Here is a 17,792-nt window from a genome sequence, read left to right as displayed (position 1 = left end):
CACAGTGCAGTTCGAGCTAATACACTGCAGCATCAATCCTCTGACCCACACTCCCTTCAAGCACCACTCCCACAGGAGTGTGAGCTTAGTGCATTTACCCCACAAAGTAAACATAAGAACAGAAGAAATAGGAGCAGGAGTCGGCCATTCGACCCATCGAGCCTGCTCCGTCATTCAATAAGATCATGGCTGATCTTCTACCTCATCTCCACTTTCCTGCACTATCCCCATATCCCTTGATTCCCTTAATATCCAAAAATCTATCGATCTCTGTCTTGAATATACTCAACGTCTGAGCCTCCACAGCCCTCTGGGGTAGAGAATTCCAAAGATTCACCACCATCTGAGTGAAGAAATTTCTCCATCTCAGACCTAAATGGCCGGCCCCTTATTCTGAGATTGTGACCCCTGGTTCTAGACTCCCCAGCCAGGGGAAACATCCTCCCTGCATCTACCCGGTCAAGTCCTGTAAGAAGTTTGTATGTTTTAATGAGATTACCTCTCATTCTTCTAAACTCTAGAGAATATAGGCCTAGTCTACTCAATCTCTCCTCATAGGACAATCCCCCCATCCCAGTAATCAGTCTAGTGAACCTTCGTTGCACTTCCTCTATTACAAATATATCCTTCCTTAGGTTAGGAGGCCAAAACTGAACACAATACTCCAGGTGTCTCACCAGAGCCCTATATAGTTGCAGTAAGACATCTTTACTCTTATACTCAAATCCTCTTGTAATAAAGGCCAACATACCATTTGTTTTCCTAATTGCTTGCTGTACTTGCATGTTAACTTTCAGTGATTCGTGTACAAGGACACCCAGGTCCCTCTGAACACCAACATTTCCCAATCTCTCACCATTAAAAAAATACTCTGCTTTCTATTTTTCCCACCAAAGTGGATAACTTCACATTTCTCCACATTATATTCCATTTGCCATGTTCTTGCCCACTCACTTAGCCTGTCTATATCCCCTTGAAGCCTCTTTGCATCCTCCTCACAACTTACATTCCCACCCAGCTTTGTATCATCAGCAAACTTGGATATATTACATTTGGTCTCCTCATCCAAATCACTGATGTAGATTGTGAATAGCTGAGGCCCAAGCACTGATCCTTGCAGTACCCCACTAGTTACAGCCTGCCAACCCGAAAATGACCCGTTTATTCCTACTCTCTGTTTTCTATCCGTTAACCAATCCTCAATCCATGCTAGTATATTACCCCAATCCCATGAGCCCTAATTTTGTTTAATAACCTCTTGTGTGGCACCTTATCGAATGCCTTCTGAAAATCCAAATACACCACATCCACTGGTTCCCCCTTATCTACTCTGCTAGTTACAACCTCAAAAACCTCTAACAGATTCGTCAAACACGATTTCCCTTTCATAAATCCGTTGACTCTGCCCAATCCTATTATTATTTTTCTAAGTGCCCTGTTACCACATCCTTAATAATAGATTCTAGCATTTTCCCTATTACTAATGTCAGGCTAACTGGTCTGTAGTTCCCCGTTTTCTCTCTCCCTCCTTTCTTAAATAGTGGGGTCATATTTGCTACCTTCCAATCCATGGGAACCGTTCTAGAATCTACGGAATTTTGGAAAATGACAACCAATGCATCCACTATCTCTACAGTCACCTCTTTCAAAACCCTAGGATGTGGGCCATCAGGTCCAGGGGATTTATCGGCTTTCAGTCCCATTAATTTCTCCAGTACTATTTTTTTACTAATACTAATTTCTTTCAGTTCCTCATTCTCGCTCGACCCTTGGTTCGCCACTATTTCCGGGAAGTATTTTGTGTCTTCTTCCATGACCCTAGACCACAGACAACTGCCTTTAAAGTGCCACCTTTATGGAAAAAGGCAGCAAATCTCAATCCTGCCAATAAATAAATGAGCGAATAATTCAATAAAACTTGAACCAATACAAGGTGGTAGGTGTGGTAGGTGTGACCTATACAAAAGGGACGGTCTACACCTGTGCAGAGATGGAACTGATGTTCTCGGGGTAATTTTTGATAAAGCAGTTCGGGAGCATTTAAACTAGTATGGCAGGGGGCTAGAAATCTATGTAGTGAAATAGAGGAAAGTGAAAGGCAGACAGAAATAAATGATAAAAGGGTGAGGAACAAAAAACAAAGGGCCAAACTAATTCATAAAAAATGTGAGCATAAAAAAAGCCTGAGGGTTTTATACCTTAATGCGAGAAGCATCAGGAACAAGGTAGATGAATTAGCTGTGGAAATAGAGGTTAATAATTATGACCTAATTGGGATTACGGAAACATGGTTGCAGGGTGAGCAGGGCTGGGAGCTTAACATACAGGGGTATTCAGTATTTAGGAAGGATCGACAAAAAAGAAAGGGAGGAGGGGTAGCATTGCTAGTAAAAGAGGGGATAAATGCAATTGAAAGGAAGGATATTAACTCAGTTAATACAGAATCTATATGGGTGGAGCTAAGAAATAGCGAGGGGCGAAAAACATTAATAGGAGTGGTATATAGGCCTCCAAATAGTAAAATAGAGGTTAGGGAGGGCATCACGAGGGAAATTAGAGAAGCGTGCAATAAGAGCACAGCTGTCATCATAGGTGACTTTAACTTACATATAGATTGGACTAGCCTAATCAGTAAAAATAATGAGGAGGAGGAATTCCTTGAGTGTTTGAGGGATGGTTATCTGGATCAATATGTCGAGGAACCAACTCGGGAACAGGCTATATTGGACTGGGTACTGTGCAATGAGAAGGGACTAATCAGTAATCTTGTTGTACGGGGACCCTTGGGTCAGAGCGATCATAACATGATCGATTTCTCACTCGAAATGGAGAGCGAAGAAATTGACTCAGAGACTAAGGTCCTGAATTTAAACAAGGGGAATTATGATGCCATGAGACGGGAACTGAGTAGGTCTGATTGGACAACGTTCCTGGGAGGACTGGAGGTAGATAAACAATGGCAAACATTTAAAGATAGAATGACAAAATTGCAAAAATTGTTTATACCAATCTGGCATAAAAGGAAATCTAAAAAGGTGACTCAACCGTGGATAACAGGGGAAATTAGAGACAGCATAAAATCCAAAGATAGGGCGTATAAAATAGCCAAAAAAAGCGCCAGAGCGGAAGATTGGGAACAGTTTAAGATAGAGCAAAGGAGGGCAAAGGGCATAATCAAGAGGGGCAAAATAGCTTACGAAAACAAGCTGGCGGAAAATATAAAAACTAACTCCAAAAGCTTTTATAAGTATATCAAAAGGAAAAGACTGGTGAAAACCAAAGTTGGTCCATTGCAGTCAGATACGGGGGAATATATAATGGGAAATAAGGAAATGGCAGATCAACTAAATGCATACTTTGGGTCAGTCTTTACGAAGGAAGACACAAAAAACCTCCCTGGGATATCGGGAAAAATAGGGACATTGGCAAAGGAGGAACTGACACAAATCAATATCTCTAAGGATATGGTGTTAAGGAAGCTAAAGGGATTGAAGGTGGACAAATCCCCAGGGCCTGATAACATGCATCCTAGGGTACTGAAGGAGGTGGCCCTAGAGATAGCGGATGCACTAAGGATGATTTTTCAGAATTCATTAGACTCGGGAACAGTGCCGATGGATTGGAGGGTAGCTAACGTTACCCCACTATTCAAAAAGGGGGGTAGGGAAAAAGCAGGTAATTACAGACCTGTAAGCCTTACATCAGTTGTGGGCAAAATGCTGGAGTCCATCATTAAGGATGAAATAGCGGAGCACTTAGCAAATGGGGACAGGATAGGACAGAGTCAACATGGATTTACAAAGGGTAAATCGTGCTTGACTAATCTATTGGAATTTTTTGAGGGAGTAACTGGTAGAATAGATGGGGGAGAGCCAGTAGATGTGGTGTACCTGGACTTCCAAAAGGCCTTCGATAAGGTCCCACATAAAAGATTAGCATGGAAAATTGAGGCTCATGGGATAAAGGGGAAAGTTTTGGCGTGGATAGGGAACTGGCTGTCAGATAGAAAACAGAGAGTTGGAATAAACGGCTCATTTTCTGAATGGCAGGCAGTAACAAGTGGGGTACCACAGGGATCTGTCCTGGGCCCCCAGCTGTTCACAATTTACATTAATGACCTGGATCAGGGAGTCGGATGCAGCATTTCCAAATTTGCAGACGACACTAAACTAGGAGGGGGGGTGGGCTCAGAGGAAGAGACCAGGAAGCTCCAGAGCGATTTGGACAGACTGGGCGATTGGGCGGATAAATGGCAGATGCACTATAATGTGGACAAGTGCGAAGTTATCCACCTTGGGTGCAGGAACGGGAGGGCAAATTATTATTTAAATGGCAATAGATTGGGAGAGGGGGAAGTACAGAGAGACCTGGGTGTTCTTGTACACCAGTCACTGAAGGCGAGCATGCAGGTGCAACAGGCGGTCAAGAAGGCAAACGGTATGCTGGCCTTCATAGCAAAAGGGTTAGAATACAGGAACAGGGATACCTTGCTGCAGCTGTACAGGGCACTGGTGAGACCACACCTCGAGTACTGTGTACAGTTTTGGTCGCCTCATCTGAGGAAGGATGTTCTTGCCATGGAGGGGGTGCAGCGGCGATTCACCAGGCTGATACCAGGAATGGCGGGAATGACCTATGAGGAGAGACTATGTAGCTTAGGGATGTACACACTGGAGTTTAGAAGATTGAGAGGGGACCTCATAGAAGTGTATAAAATTCTGACAGGTCTAGACAGACTGGATGCAGAAGGAATGTTTCCCTTGGCGGGTGAGAACAGAACTAGAGGACATAATTTAAGGATAAGGGCTAAACCATTTAGGACAGAGATGAGGGGGAATTTCTTCACTCAGAGAGTGGTGAACCTGTGGAACTCATTGCCACAGAGGGCAGTGTATGCCAGCTCATTAAATATATTTAAGAGGGAATTAGATATATTTCTACGGGCAAAAGGGGTTAAGGGTTACGGAGAGAAGGCGGGGACGGGATACTGAATTAAAGGATCAGCCATGATCTCATTAAATGGCGGAGCAGGCACGAAGGGCCGAATGGCCTACTCCTGCTCCTATCTTCTATGTATCTATGTATCTATGTAAGCCCAGCTTATACAACTGCCACCTGAAATTATAGGCCAGTTATAGACGACTGAGGTCTCCAGGATTGTCCTGGTGTCCCCAGGGACTGAAGACTATTCTCCAGGACACTGCTGTGAGCAACTAGAGAGAAAATTCATCAGGGCATTAAAAGAAATTGTGTTTTTTCCCCATTTTCTTTGATCATTTTCATTTATTAGTTATGAAAGTATTGGCAGGGGGGCGGGGAAAGGCTGTTTGACTGACAGTTAAGATTAATCCAATCAGGTAACAAAGCGTCTGCTCCCTTTCCAATTGGCCACGTGAAGGCGGTGCCCCCCCGGAGGATGGACCAATAGCGGGAGTGTGGGGGCGGGGCGGGGCAGTTCGAGGTGGGCGGCCATGTCATGAAACCTGCAGGACTGCACCCAACCAGAGTTGGCACCTCGATATATGACTGCGATAAAAAGTAGAGTTGAAGGCGGCATTGGAGCAGGTTAGTCCCAGGGCCAAGACCAGACTAACGCAGTCGAAGCAGCCCCCGCTCCCCCCGCAACCCTCTCCCCCCTCTGCCCTCCCCCCTCCCCCTCCCGCTCCCCCCCTCCGCCCTCCCCCCTCCCCCTCCCCACCCCCCCTCCGCCCTCCCCTCCCCCTCTGCCCTCCCCCCTCCACCCTCCCCCGAAACTCTCTCCCCACTCCCCCCTCCCACATCTGCCCTCCCCTCTCCCCCCGCCCCCTCCGCCCTCCCCCCGCCCCCTCCCCACCCCCCTCTTCCCCCTCCCCTGCAACCCTCTCCCCCTCCCCCCTCCCCCCGCCCCCTCTCCCCCCCGCCCCCCTCCCCCCGCCCCCTCTCCCCCCCTCTCTCCCCCGCCCCCTCTCCCCCCCGCCCCTTCCCTCCCTCCCCGCGCAACACTCTCCGCCCTCCCCATCCCCCCTCCCTCCGCCCCCTCCCCTCTCTCCCTTCCCCCTCTCCCCGTGCCCTCCCTCCCCTCTCCCCCCGCCCCCTCGCCCTCCCCCCCGCCCCCTCTCCCCCCTCCCCCCGCAACCCACTTTCAGAAAAGGTTTAAGGCTTGTATGTGAGAGTGTAAAACCTAAGGAGTATTTTTAGGCCTATTGTAGCTATGGAAACAGGTCCATCTTTGTAAGCGGGTGCTACCTATTTTTAAAATTAATTTAGCCACTTTTCACAGATTGGTTCCTGTGAAAAGTTTAAATGATTAAACTGAGCAACATGGTATAAACATGACACAAATGTTTCCGATTAATTCGCTTTGCGCTGGGCGATTGATTTGCTTCAATCAATCAATGAGAAATTCGTGATCCAAAAATGATGAATGCTTACGTTTTAAAGTTGCACATTTTTGTGTGAAAACTTTTCATTTTTTTTTAGTCAGGCAAGCTTTACACATATGCATTTATGTTCCACAGAATGTTCAGCCTTACCATGTATACTATTGTTAAAATCTGATAAATAACACACTGGGCTCCAAGTTCAACTTCATTAACTAATCCTGTGAATGAGAAACAATACATGTGACGTTTTGCTGAAGTGATTCATCTTAAAAGAGACAAAAACTATATTTAGGAGGATTTAACATTTCAACAGAAGCCAAACAAGTTACATAGAAACATAGAAGATAGTTCCTTGGGCTTTGCCTGCAAGAGCCACCCTCTAACTGCGCCCCACCCCGCCAGCCCCACCCCATCCCTCCTGGGACCCACTTCTTCTGGAGCCCAGAGAGTGGGCGAGGAATCTGCTCCCAGACCTCTTGATGCTGCTCAGAAGCCACTGCTGGGGTGAGGGTTAGAGTGGCCTGGTGATGGCTCACCACCTCCGATTTCTTCCTCCTCTTAATTCCCGAGGAGCAGTGCTCAGCCTCTGCTTGGTGCCAACGTGCAACAGCGTGCGGGAGCTCAGCCATCCAGCGGAACTGAAGCTGCGCCCCGCCACTCCACCCACCGCGTCACGCTCGTGCTCCACAAAAGAAAGTGTTTCATCACAAAAGATCCTTCAATATTCTTTTGAGTTAATTTAGGATAACAGACATGGGGCTGATTTCCTGTGAAGGGATAAAGGGGTGGAGCTGCTCAGGCTGAACTAGATCATGCGAAATCTTGTTGTCCTGTTCGCCCCACAGCTGATCTTCAACCCCCACATCGTAGCCATCACCGACAACATTTACTTCCACCTCCATAATGTTACCTCTATAATCACCCCCACTGCCACTCAATCTTGATCCACACTTTCGTCACCTCTAGTCTCTGATTCTCAAATACATTTCCCACCACTCTACCATCCTTCACCCTTCATAAACTCCAACTTATTCAAAACCCAGCTGCCTCTATCCTGATCTTTATTAGGTCCCACTTGCCATCATTCCCATCTTTGCTGACTCCCTGTCCCCCAACACATTGCATTTTAAATCATTGACCTCATCTTCAAATCCTCCACAGCCCCGCCCCACACTATCTCTGTAACCTCCTCCAGCCTCTACACCCTCCGAGGACAGTTGTCAAGCAGTGGGCCCAGTAAGGAGAATTTCTATTGTTGGCTCCTTTGAAGGTATTTCCTCTACCTTTTTGTTCAAGGTCTCTTGTCACCTTATTTGGCCAATAATGGAGGGCATTGTTTAACAGCAGGGCTTCACAGGGATGAGGGTGTTTGACAGGGGCTGCAGAGAATAGCATGGCTGGCATGGGGAGAAAGCATTAATCCCCAACCTAACATGGATGGATTACAGATTCTGTCCGTATCCAATTTCTATTGTGCAATTAACATGGCTCCATTCTGAGATACACTGAATCCCCTATTAAAAGGGCCAGGATTCTTGAGAAGCTGGGTAGGTTGGTGTTTGATTACATCGTGTTTACAGCACAGAATCAGGCCATTCGGCCCAACAAGTCCATGCTGGTGTTTACGCTCCACATGAATCTCCTCCCAACCCTCTTCCTCTCACCTTATCAACATAACCTTCTATTCCTTTCTCCCTCAGGTACTTATTTAGCTTCCCCTTAAATGCATCCAAGTCCTACTCACGATTTAATTTGAAGTAATATTTTGGATTTAACTTTTCCATACCATTTACTACTTTATATACGTCTCTCAGATGTTTCCTTTTCAGGCTGAAAGTGGTTGAGTCTCTCTCGCCTTTCTTCATATCTCATACCCCTGACACCAGGGAGCAGTCTTATGGCTCTCCTCGGCACTGCCTCCAGCTCACAGAAGGGCCAATTTGCATCCTAGCTCTGCCGAGCCGAACAGAGATGCACACTTCAGTGGCCCGGTCTTCAAGAGAATTTCCATGCATTAGCAATTGCTGAATGCATTGGGCTTGTATGGAGGAGTCCACAACCAACTTGTGCGAGGTTCTGGAGCATTGGTTCTGGGATGGCAGGAATGACGTATGAGGAGAGATTGGGTCGATTGGGCTTGTACTCGCTGGAGTTTAGAAGAATGAGAGGGGATCTCATTGAAACTTATAAAATTCTGGCAGGATTGGACAGACTAGATGCAGGGAGGATGTTCCCGATGGTCAGGGAATCCAGAACCAGGGGTCACAATCTAAGGATAAGGGGTAGGCCTTTTAGGACAGAAATGAGGAGGAATTTCTTCACCCAGAGAGTGGTGAACCTGTGGAATTCTCTACCACAGAAGACAGTAGAGGCCAATTCATTAAATATATTCAAGAAGGAGTTGGATATATTTCTTAAGGCTAAAGGGATCAAGGGGTATAGGGAGAAAGCAGGGACCGGGTACTGAACTTGGATGATCAGCCATGATTGCATTGAATGGCGGAGCAGGCTCAAGGGGCCAAATGGCCTACTCCTGCTCCTATCTTCTATGTTTCTATGTTTCATTGCATCACAACTCTGCAGTCAACTACAAAGCTGTGGTCACCTCAATGGATGCTGCAGTTGAACCCTTCCTACAGACACAGCAATAGAATCTCTGTGGAATGCTCATACTAGGACCAGGCAGGTTCATGGCTCCACCATCTCATCTACCTTGGACAGGCTGGAAGACCAAATAGATAGGAGCTTCAATTGGATCACAGATGTCTTACAGTCTGATCTCCCGCAGTTAAGTAGGAGTGCTGAGCTGCAGCCCAGTAGCAGGGCCAATCATATAATTGGAATGGAACATGTTGCCATCTCTCACAATGACAACACGCCTGGACCCTTGCCACCCTCCCTCAACCGATGCCTGTCATGGCAGCCAGGTGGACCAGACTGCTTCAGAATTATTCAGCTGAAGTGCTCTTCAATGAGCTGTTGTCAAAGAACTCTGGCTGCGGGCAACTGTTGGAGCCCTCAAGGTTCCTTACCATCCTCTTCGTCACCAGTGTCATCTCCCTCACCATCTCCTTGTCAAAAGGTGGCTCCATGTGTTGTCCTTGTTGCAGAGAAAAATAATGCACCAAGTCCCGTTCACCCATCACCCCTGTGCTCGCTGACCTACGTTGGCTCCCGGTCCGGAAACGGCACAATTTTAAAATTATCATCCTTGTTTTCAAAATCCCTCTATGGCCTCGCCCCCTCCCTATCTCTGTAACCTCCTCGAGCCCTAGAAGCCTTCGAGATCTCTGCGCTCCTCCAATTCTGGCACCTTGCGCACCCCTGATTTTAATCGCTCCACCAGTGGTGGCCGTGCCTTCAGCTGCCTGGGCCCTACGCTCTGAAATTCCCTCCCTAAACCTTTCTGCTTCTCTACCTCTCTCTCTCCTTCTTTAAGATGCTCCTTAGAACCTACCTCTTCGGCCAAGCTTTTGGTCATCTGCCCTGATATCCCCTTCTGTGGCTTGGTGTCAAATTTTGTTTGATAATCGCTCCAGTGAAGCACTGTGGGACGTTTTACTATGTTAAAGGTGCTATATAAATACAAGTTGTTGTTGTTATTATACGGATGTGGCCCTAATTCAAGAAACCCTCCACAAATAAAGGAACCTCTTACTTTGAAGCAGAGTTAGTTGGTAGAAGGTTCATCATTAAATATACCATCAGAACAGAGTATTAGACGAAGGGATGTTCATTTATTTACCTGCAAGGAAAGTTCCAATTTCGTAACCCCACCATTCAATACACAGCATAAACATACTGGGAATTGCCAGTCGTATGAAGAGGCCCCACTCCTGCAGACATTCAGTGGACCATCCTACATTTAAAAAAATGGAGTTACCGACACAGTGTAGGGCGTGTCAGAGAACACAAGGAGAAAAGAAAGTAGGAGCATAAAGAGACTGTTCAAACCATCCAATTTGCTCCATCTTCCAAGTCCATGTTCAGGACCAGCTTATTTTGCATAAGAACATAAGAACTGGAGAAGGCCATTTGGCTCTTCAAGCCTGCTCCGCCATTCAATAAGATCATGGCTGATCTTCGACTTCAACTCCACTTTCCCGCAATATCCTCATATCCCTTAATTCCCCAAAATTTATCGACCTCTGTTTTGAATATACTCAACGACTGAGCATCCACAGCTCTCTGGGGTAGAGAATACCAAAGATTCACAACCCTTTGAGTGAAGAAATTTCTCCTCATCTCAGTCCTAAATGGCCAACCCCTTATTCTGTGACTGTGACCCTGTGTTTTAGATTCCCCAGCCAGGGGAAACATTTTCCCAGCATTATCTCTGTCAAGCCCCTTAAGAATTTTATATATTTCAATTAGATCGCCTCTCATTCTTCTAAACTCTAGGGAATATAATAATAATAATAATAATAATAATCAACTTTATTGTCTTAGTGCACAAGTGCAGTACAACGAAATGTAGGCTTGCGGCTCCCGAGAGTGTACATTTTGATTAAGACATTTAACATTCAACATTCATTTGGCTTGTAATACATAAACATAAACATAATAAAGTGCATTGGCAGAAGTGCATAGGCCTAGTCTATTCAATCTCTCGTCATAGGGCAATCCCCTCATCCCAGGAACCAGTCTAGTGAACCTTTGTTGCACTCCCTCTAAGGCAAGGAGACCAGAACTGTACACAGTACTCCAGGTGTGGCCTCACCAATGCCCTGTATAATTGTAGTCAGACTTCTTTACTCCTATACTCTAATCCCTTTGTAACAAAAGCTAACACACCATTTGCTTTCCTAATTGTTTACTGTACCTGCATGTTAACTTTCTGTGATTCATGTACAAGGACACCCGTTGAATGCAAACATTTCCTAGTCTCTCACCATTCAAAAAATATTCTTCTTTTTGTTTTTCCTACCAAAGTGGATAACTTCACACCTCCCCACATTGTATTCCATTTGCCATGTTCTTGCCCACTCAGTCAACCTGTCTATGTCTCTCTGCAGCCTCTTTGCATCCTCCTCACAGCTTACTTTCCCACCTAACTTTGTATCATCAGCAGACTTGGATACGTTACACGCAGTCCCTTCATTTAAGTCATTAATATAGATTGTAAATAGCTGAGTCCCAATCACTGATCCTTGCAGTACGCCACTAGTTATAGCCTGCCAACCCAAAAAAAGTCCCGTTTATTCCTACTCTGTTTTTTGTCCATTAACCAATCCTCAATCCATGCTAATATATTACCCCCAATCCCATGAGTCCTAATTTTGTGTAATAACCTCTTGTGTGGCACCTCATCGAATGCTTTTTGAAAATCCAAAAACACTACATCCACTGGTTCACCCTTATCCATCCTACTAGTTACATCTTCAAAAAACTCTAACAGATTTGTCAAACACGATTTCCCTTTCATAAAACCATGTTGACTCTGCCTAATCATATTATGATTTTCTAAGTGCCCTGTTACCACATCCCTAATAATAGATTCTAGCATTTTGCCTACTACTGATGTCAGGCTAACTGGCCTATAGTTTCCCGTTTTTCCTCTTCCTGTTTTCTTAAATAGCAGATGTCATGAATCTTATCATGACTCATGAAGCAACACTGGGCGGCCAGCTGGTGGCACCGTCCAAGGAGTATAAATACTCGGGCGTGGGCCCAGCTTGCTCAGGATGTTTCTGTAACCAGGAACTAGTGATGTATCTAGAACTCATGGTTTTGAAACAGTTGATTAAAGCCTTGTTTTATACTCAAACCAAGCGGTCAGTAGTCTTATTACATCAGCGGGGTTATGTTTGCTACCTTCCAATCCTTGGGGACTGTTCTAGAATCTAGGGAATTCTGGAAGATTAATACCGGTGCATCCACTCTCTCTGCAGCTACCTCTTTTAAAACCCTAGGATGCAGGTCGTCAGGTCCAGGGGATTTGTCGCCACTTAGTCCCATTAATTTCTCCAGTACTATGTCTTTACTTTTACTGATTTCTTTAAGTTCCTCATTCTCTCTAGACCCTTGGTTCCCCATTATTTCTGGAATTTTTTTGGTGTTTTCTACCATGAAGACAGATACAAAGTATTTGTTTAATGTCTCCGCTATTTCCTTATTGCCCATTATAATTTCTCCCGTCTCTGCCTCTAATGGGCCCACATTTACTTTCGCTAATCTTTTCCTATTTACATACCTATAGAAACGTTTACAATCTGACCCTGAACATAGACCCTGAACACGGGGGCCCCACAAGGATGTGTGCTGAGCCCCCTCCTCTACTCCCTCTTCACCCACGACTGTGTGGCTGTTCATGGTTCCAACACCATCATCAAGTTTGCGGATGACACCACGGTAGTAGGCCAGATCACCAACAACGATGAGTCAGCCTACAGGGAGGAGGTCCAGCATCTCGTGAAGTGGTGCGCCGATAACAACCTGGCCCTTAACATCAAGAAAACCAAAGAAATCATTGTGGACTTCAGGAAGTCCAAAGGCGGAAGTCACACCCCCATCCACATCAATGGGGCTGTGGTGGAAAGGGAGGACAGCTTTAAGTTCCTCGGAGTCCACATCACGGAAGAGCTCTCCTGGTCCCTCAATACCTCCTCTCTGGTGAAGAAGGCCCAGCAGCGCCTATATTTCCTAAGGAGGCTGAAGGGATGTAACCTGTCACCCCTGATCCTCTCTAACTTTTACCACTGCACTATAGAGAGCATCCTGACAAACTGTATCATGGTATGGCAGCTGTAGCTACTATGACCGGAAAGCCCTGCAGCGGGTAGTCAAAACTGCCCAACGCATTACCGGCACCCGGCTACCGACCATAGAGCACATATACCAGAAACGCTGTCTACGGAGGTTACGGTCCATCATCAAAGACCCTACCCACCCCAGCCACAGTCTGTTTGCCCTCCTGCCATCTGGGAGACGCTACAGATGCATTCGCACCTGTACGACCAGATTTAGGAACAGCTTCTTTCCCAGGGCTGTCATCCTACTGAACTCCACAAACAAACTCTAAAGCCTGCACATCTGCCAATGCACTTTATTATGGTTATGTTATGTTAATATACTACAAGCCAAATGTATGTTGAATGTTTAAATGTCTTAATCCAAATGTACACTCTCGGGAGCCGCAAGCCTGCATTTCGTTGTACTGCACTTGTGCACGAACAATGACAATAAAAGTTGATTTGATTTGATTTGATTTGATTTGATCTGTTTTTATGTCTCTTGCTAATTTACTCTCATATTCTTTTTTCTCTTTCCTTATCAATTTCTTGGTCCTCCTTTGCTGAATTTCAAAATCTTCCCAATCCTCAGGCTTACTAATCTTTTTGGCAACATTATAAGCCTCTTCCTTTGATCTAATACTATCTTTAACTTCTCTTCTTAGCCACCAATTTCAGCGCAAGGTTTGGGGCCGGGGTTGCCAACCCTCCAGGATTGCCCTGGAGTCTCCAGGAATTAAAGATGAATCTCCACGACACTCACTGCTGCCAGCAACTCCCGGGAGAAAAATCACTGGGGCAATAGAAAATGGTGGGGCAATTTTCCCTTGATACTTTAGACGCTAAAGAGCCTGCGAGGTGGCCAAGATGATGTCTTAAGCTGAAACGCCGGTTTAGCGCAAGACGCCATCTTGGTAAAGGAGTTGAAGCTTGCGCGAGGAACGGCCGCCCGGAAGATCGTTAAGCAGCTGATTGCCACTTAACTTGCCTGCGTGCTCTCATTAACGAGGCTGTACAACATTTTTGGTGGTGAGCGAAATGGACATATTGGGCGACCAATGGCAGGAGTGTGGGGGCGGGGCCGTTGGAGGAAGGAGGTCATGTGGTGAAACTTCCAGGAATATGTCCAATCAGAGTTGGCAACCCTATCTGGGGCTTACACTGATTTCTCAATCTCAGTGATACAATCCGGGGGAAGTCACTGAATGACGCTAAACATCTCCACAACACCAGGGGATGTTAACCCTGGCCTTTTCTTGTGGCCATTCCAGAAGTTGATAGAGACAAGACTGAAGGCTTGGAAACAGACAACCTGCCTGCTCTCTCAGTTAAGAAAGTCAAGGGAGCCGCGCTGACTGTGAGCACTCTTTCTCAGCCACATAAGATGTGGACCCAGGAAGATCAAGGGGGAACGGAGGAGACGATAGATTTTTAGAAGTACCTAGTACTCCCCTGCCGCCCCCTACCCCTTCCTCCCCAATGGCTTAGTGAGTAAAGGCACTGCCTAATATGGTACTGAGCCCTATAGACCAGGACGGTGCCAAGCTGGGGTTGTTCTCCTTAGAGCAGGGAAGGCTAAGAGGAGATTTGATCGAGGTGTTTAAAATCATGAAGGGTTTAGATAGTGTAAATAAAATGAAATTGTTTCCAATGGCTGTGGGGTTGATCACCAGAGGGCACAGATTTCAGGTGATTGGCAAAAGAACCAGAGGCGACAGGAGGAAAAACTTTTTTACGCAACGAGTGGTTAGGATTTGGAATGCTCTGCTTGATAGGGTGGAGGATACAGATTCAATAGTCAACTTCAAAAGGGAATTGGATAAATACTCGAAGGGGAAAAGATTGCAGGGATATGAGGAAAGAGCGGGGGAGTGGGACTGACTGGATTGCTCTTCGAAAGAGCTGGCGCAGACTCGATGGGCCGAATGGCCTCCTTCTGTGCTGTACTATTCTATGAATCTATGCAATTCCTAGGCTATGTTGGGTGAGCTGTTCCAGTTGGGGCACCAGTAGAGGTGATACGACTGGCCTCTGAGCTCCCTTCGCTGGAGAGGGGGAACAAGCCAGCTGGGGGTTCTCCTCCCGACTGTTATCCAGTGATCCCTGCCAGAGAGTGAGCACGAACAGGTCAGGATCAGAGCTCCTGTTGGTGGTCATAACACTTACCAACACTCACTTCCTGGGCTCGCTCATGAAGAATGGTCACTTGTGCAAGGTACCAGAGAGTTGCTGGCACCCAGGGGAGTGAATCCGAGCAAGGTGCAGGGGGAAAAGTGCAAAGCAAATAGTTAAGAGCCTTGAAAAGAACCAAGTATTACGCACACAGATAAATTACCTGCCCAGGTTTTGACATGCAACTTTCTCCATCGAATATATAGAAACAGGAGAATAACTTGGCAGTACTGAGAAGCAACATTGGCGGCAGCGGAGCCCCTGAAAAACAACAAGTTCACGTGTTAAAGTTGGGTTCAAATAAAGTTCAATTTACCAAAACTGATTTAGAATACAGTAATCCCTCCCCTACCGCGGGGGATATGTCCCTGAAAACCCTCGTGGTTAGTAAAACCGCAGTTGGCAGTATAAATGTTCAAATGTTCAAATAGCACAATAAAAAAGAATATAAAAGCAATAAAATCATGTTATTTACCTTAATCCTAAATTTAAAACCGCGTATGCGCAAAATTCACTGCCGCGGTTGGCAAAAGTTGTCGCAGAGAGGAAACCGTGTATGCTTGACATCCGCGTATGGCAAAACGGATGGTTGGGGTGGGATTCCTGTATATTCCTCTGGCACAGAAGCAGGGTGCAGGTGGGACAACTGTAACAGGGACAGATGTCTTCCCAAATTGACTCTTGTTGGTTTCTGGGAGCGTGGTAGAAATTCCGAAGGGGACCCGATAAACTGGAGGTCGTCTCTTCTGCACCCCTACCATGGCCTTGACCTCTTTCCCCAAGGTAGAGCGCCCAGAATCGGGCATGATATTCTAACTGCAGCCTACGACATGGCGTTCAATCAAAAAAAAAACAGGAATGGCAGAGGGCTGGGAAGAGGACACACGTCTGCTCGCTTTGTGATGTGGTGGAACTTAAAGGTGGGAGTGGGATGGTGAAAAAATGAAAATTAGATGGGGGTGGGGAGGGGGGGAAGTAAATAATGTTCTTCAGTTACGTTGTACAACACAAGAGAAGGAACAGTGAAGCAAACCCATACTTTCCTTGGAAAGGGATACCTGCATAAAGAAGGACCTGACCACTGAATCCCATAGGCTGTGTAAGGTCAGATTATTTGGCTCTTGAACCATGTCCAAACCAGCCTCGACTTCTATGGCTCTGCAAAGCAAGTGCATCTCCTGCCAGCTCAGCGAGGGAGGCACCAAGACTCTGGAAAACGCTGCCGCTCATTTCCTCACCCCCCTTTAATGCAATTTAGTAAAAACTAAAACAAGAATAAACTGGATGAAAAAATTATCACAAATCAGATGATTATAGTTTTTGGGGGAAAAAGTTTGGTTGATTTGCGGCTCCCGTTAGTGCCCTAAGAGGGCGCTAATGGGGCGCAAAGCAACTAGCGCCTGGGCGCAGCACCGTTAACGCCTCCTGCGAAATTCAGTGGGAGGTTAGCGTCGACGGTAACCATTAGTGCCCCGCAGCGCTGCGCCTCCGGCGAGGACGTCGTCGCCGTGCGCTGCGCCCCGGCCGCGATCTTCGGTAGCGGCCCCTGACTTACCGCTGGACAATATATCCGACAGGGTCAGGGGGGCCTACCTGCGGCCGGAGTGGCGCAAATTAAAGGGAAGGTGCCGGGCGGCCATTTTTGTTGCTGGCCACCTGCCAGCACCTGCTCCCGTTGCCGTCCCCAGCCTCCTGTGAAGCCCCCCCCCCCACCCCCACCCCGCGGGGTGCTGGCTGCGCTCCGTGAGCACGGCACTCCTCTTGAGTGCCGGACTCTTTTGCCGGCACTCCGATCCCTGGTGGCCCAGCTGGGCCCCGGGTTGCGCTGCGCAAGGCCCTTCCCCTTATTAAAGGCGCTGTGGCACGTAGCGCCGCGATATTCACTGGTAGCGCCCCAATAGGGAGGCAGGGCGCTTTCAGTAGTGCCCTGCCTCCCTCTTGGGGCGCTACCAGTGAATTTCGGGCACGGGGGGATGCTAATCTTTTCAGGGCGAAATTAGCTCCCCAAAGGGGGTGCAACCCAATTTTGCCCCCTTTATGTTTTAATTGAAAGCAAAAGAAAAAAGTTAGTTGCTACTTACGGCACTCCCAGAGGTAGCACGTACAGCAAGAGGTAATTTACAGCAGCATTGAAAATGTTGGCTATGAAACCAGTGAAGACCTGCGGCATAGTGATCCCCTAGCAAGAGAACAGCACGACACCCAGTCAGTTCTTCAGTGCCATAGACATGATGGGACGAGAAAGCATGTTATACATACACCTTACAAACCTAATAGGAAGAGCACGTGGAGTAAAAAAAAAAATGAGAGAGTTGGTGAGAAAGAGGGAAACAGCAGTATTCTAATATACTGATGGGGTCAAGGAAAACTTCTGTGTTTATGGAGAGGAAAAGCTGTTTCTGGAGCAGCTCAGCCTGACATGCACACTGCTGCATGGAGATGTCCTCATTCCACCACAGTACCAGTTTGTTTGCTTAACAGGGCCCCATTTCATTGCAAAGTCAACAGGAAGTCACGTTTCCAATCA

General features: G+C 46.7%; 1 protein-coding gene across 1 annotated transcript in view; it reads right to left on the bottom strand.

Annotated features, from left to right (window-relative positions):
* LOC147102393 (multidrug and toxin extrusion protein 1-like) overlaps positions 1-17,792 on the bottom strand; it is a 48,174-nt gene that overhangs the window by 13,641 nt on the left and 16,741 nt on the right. The window contains exons 7-10 of the mRNA XM_085964778.1: positions 17,347-17,444; positions 15,429-15,526; positions 10,108-10,221; positions 6,513-6,580 (exon numbers count right to left, since the gene is read on the bottom strand). Coding sequence (XP_085820904.1) covers positions 6,513-6,580; positions 10,108-10,221; positions 15,429-15,526; positions 17,347-17,444 — 378 coding nt within the window. The remainder of the gene's footprint in view (positions 1-6,512; positions 6,581-10,107; positions 10,222-15,428; positions 15,527-17,346; positions 17,445-17,792) is intronic.

This window comes from Somniosus microcephalus, chromosome 22 (genome assembly GCF_052327205.1).
Source record: "Somniosus microcephalus isolate GS21.2 chromosome 22, FLI_Smic_1.0, whole genome shotgun sequence".
NCBI classification, from domain to species: domain Eukaryota; kingdom Metazoa; phylum Chordata; class Chondrichthyes; order Squaliformes; family Somniosidae; genus Somniosus; species Somniosus microcephalus.
Note: the sequence above shows the minus strand (reverse complement) of the source record. Positions and strands in the feature narration are given on the sequence as shown.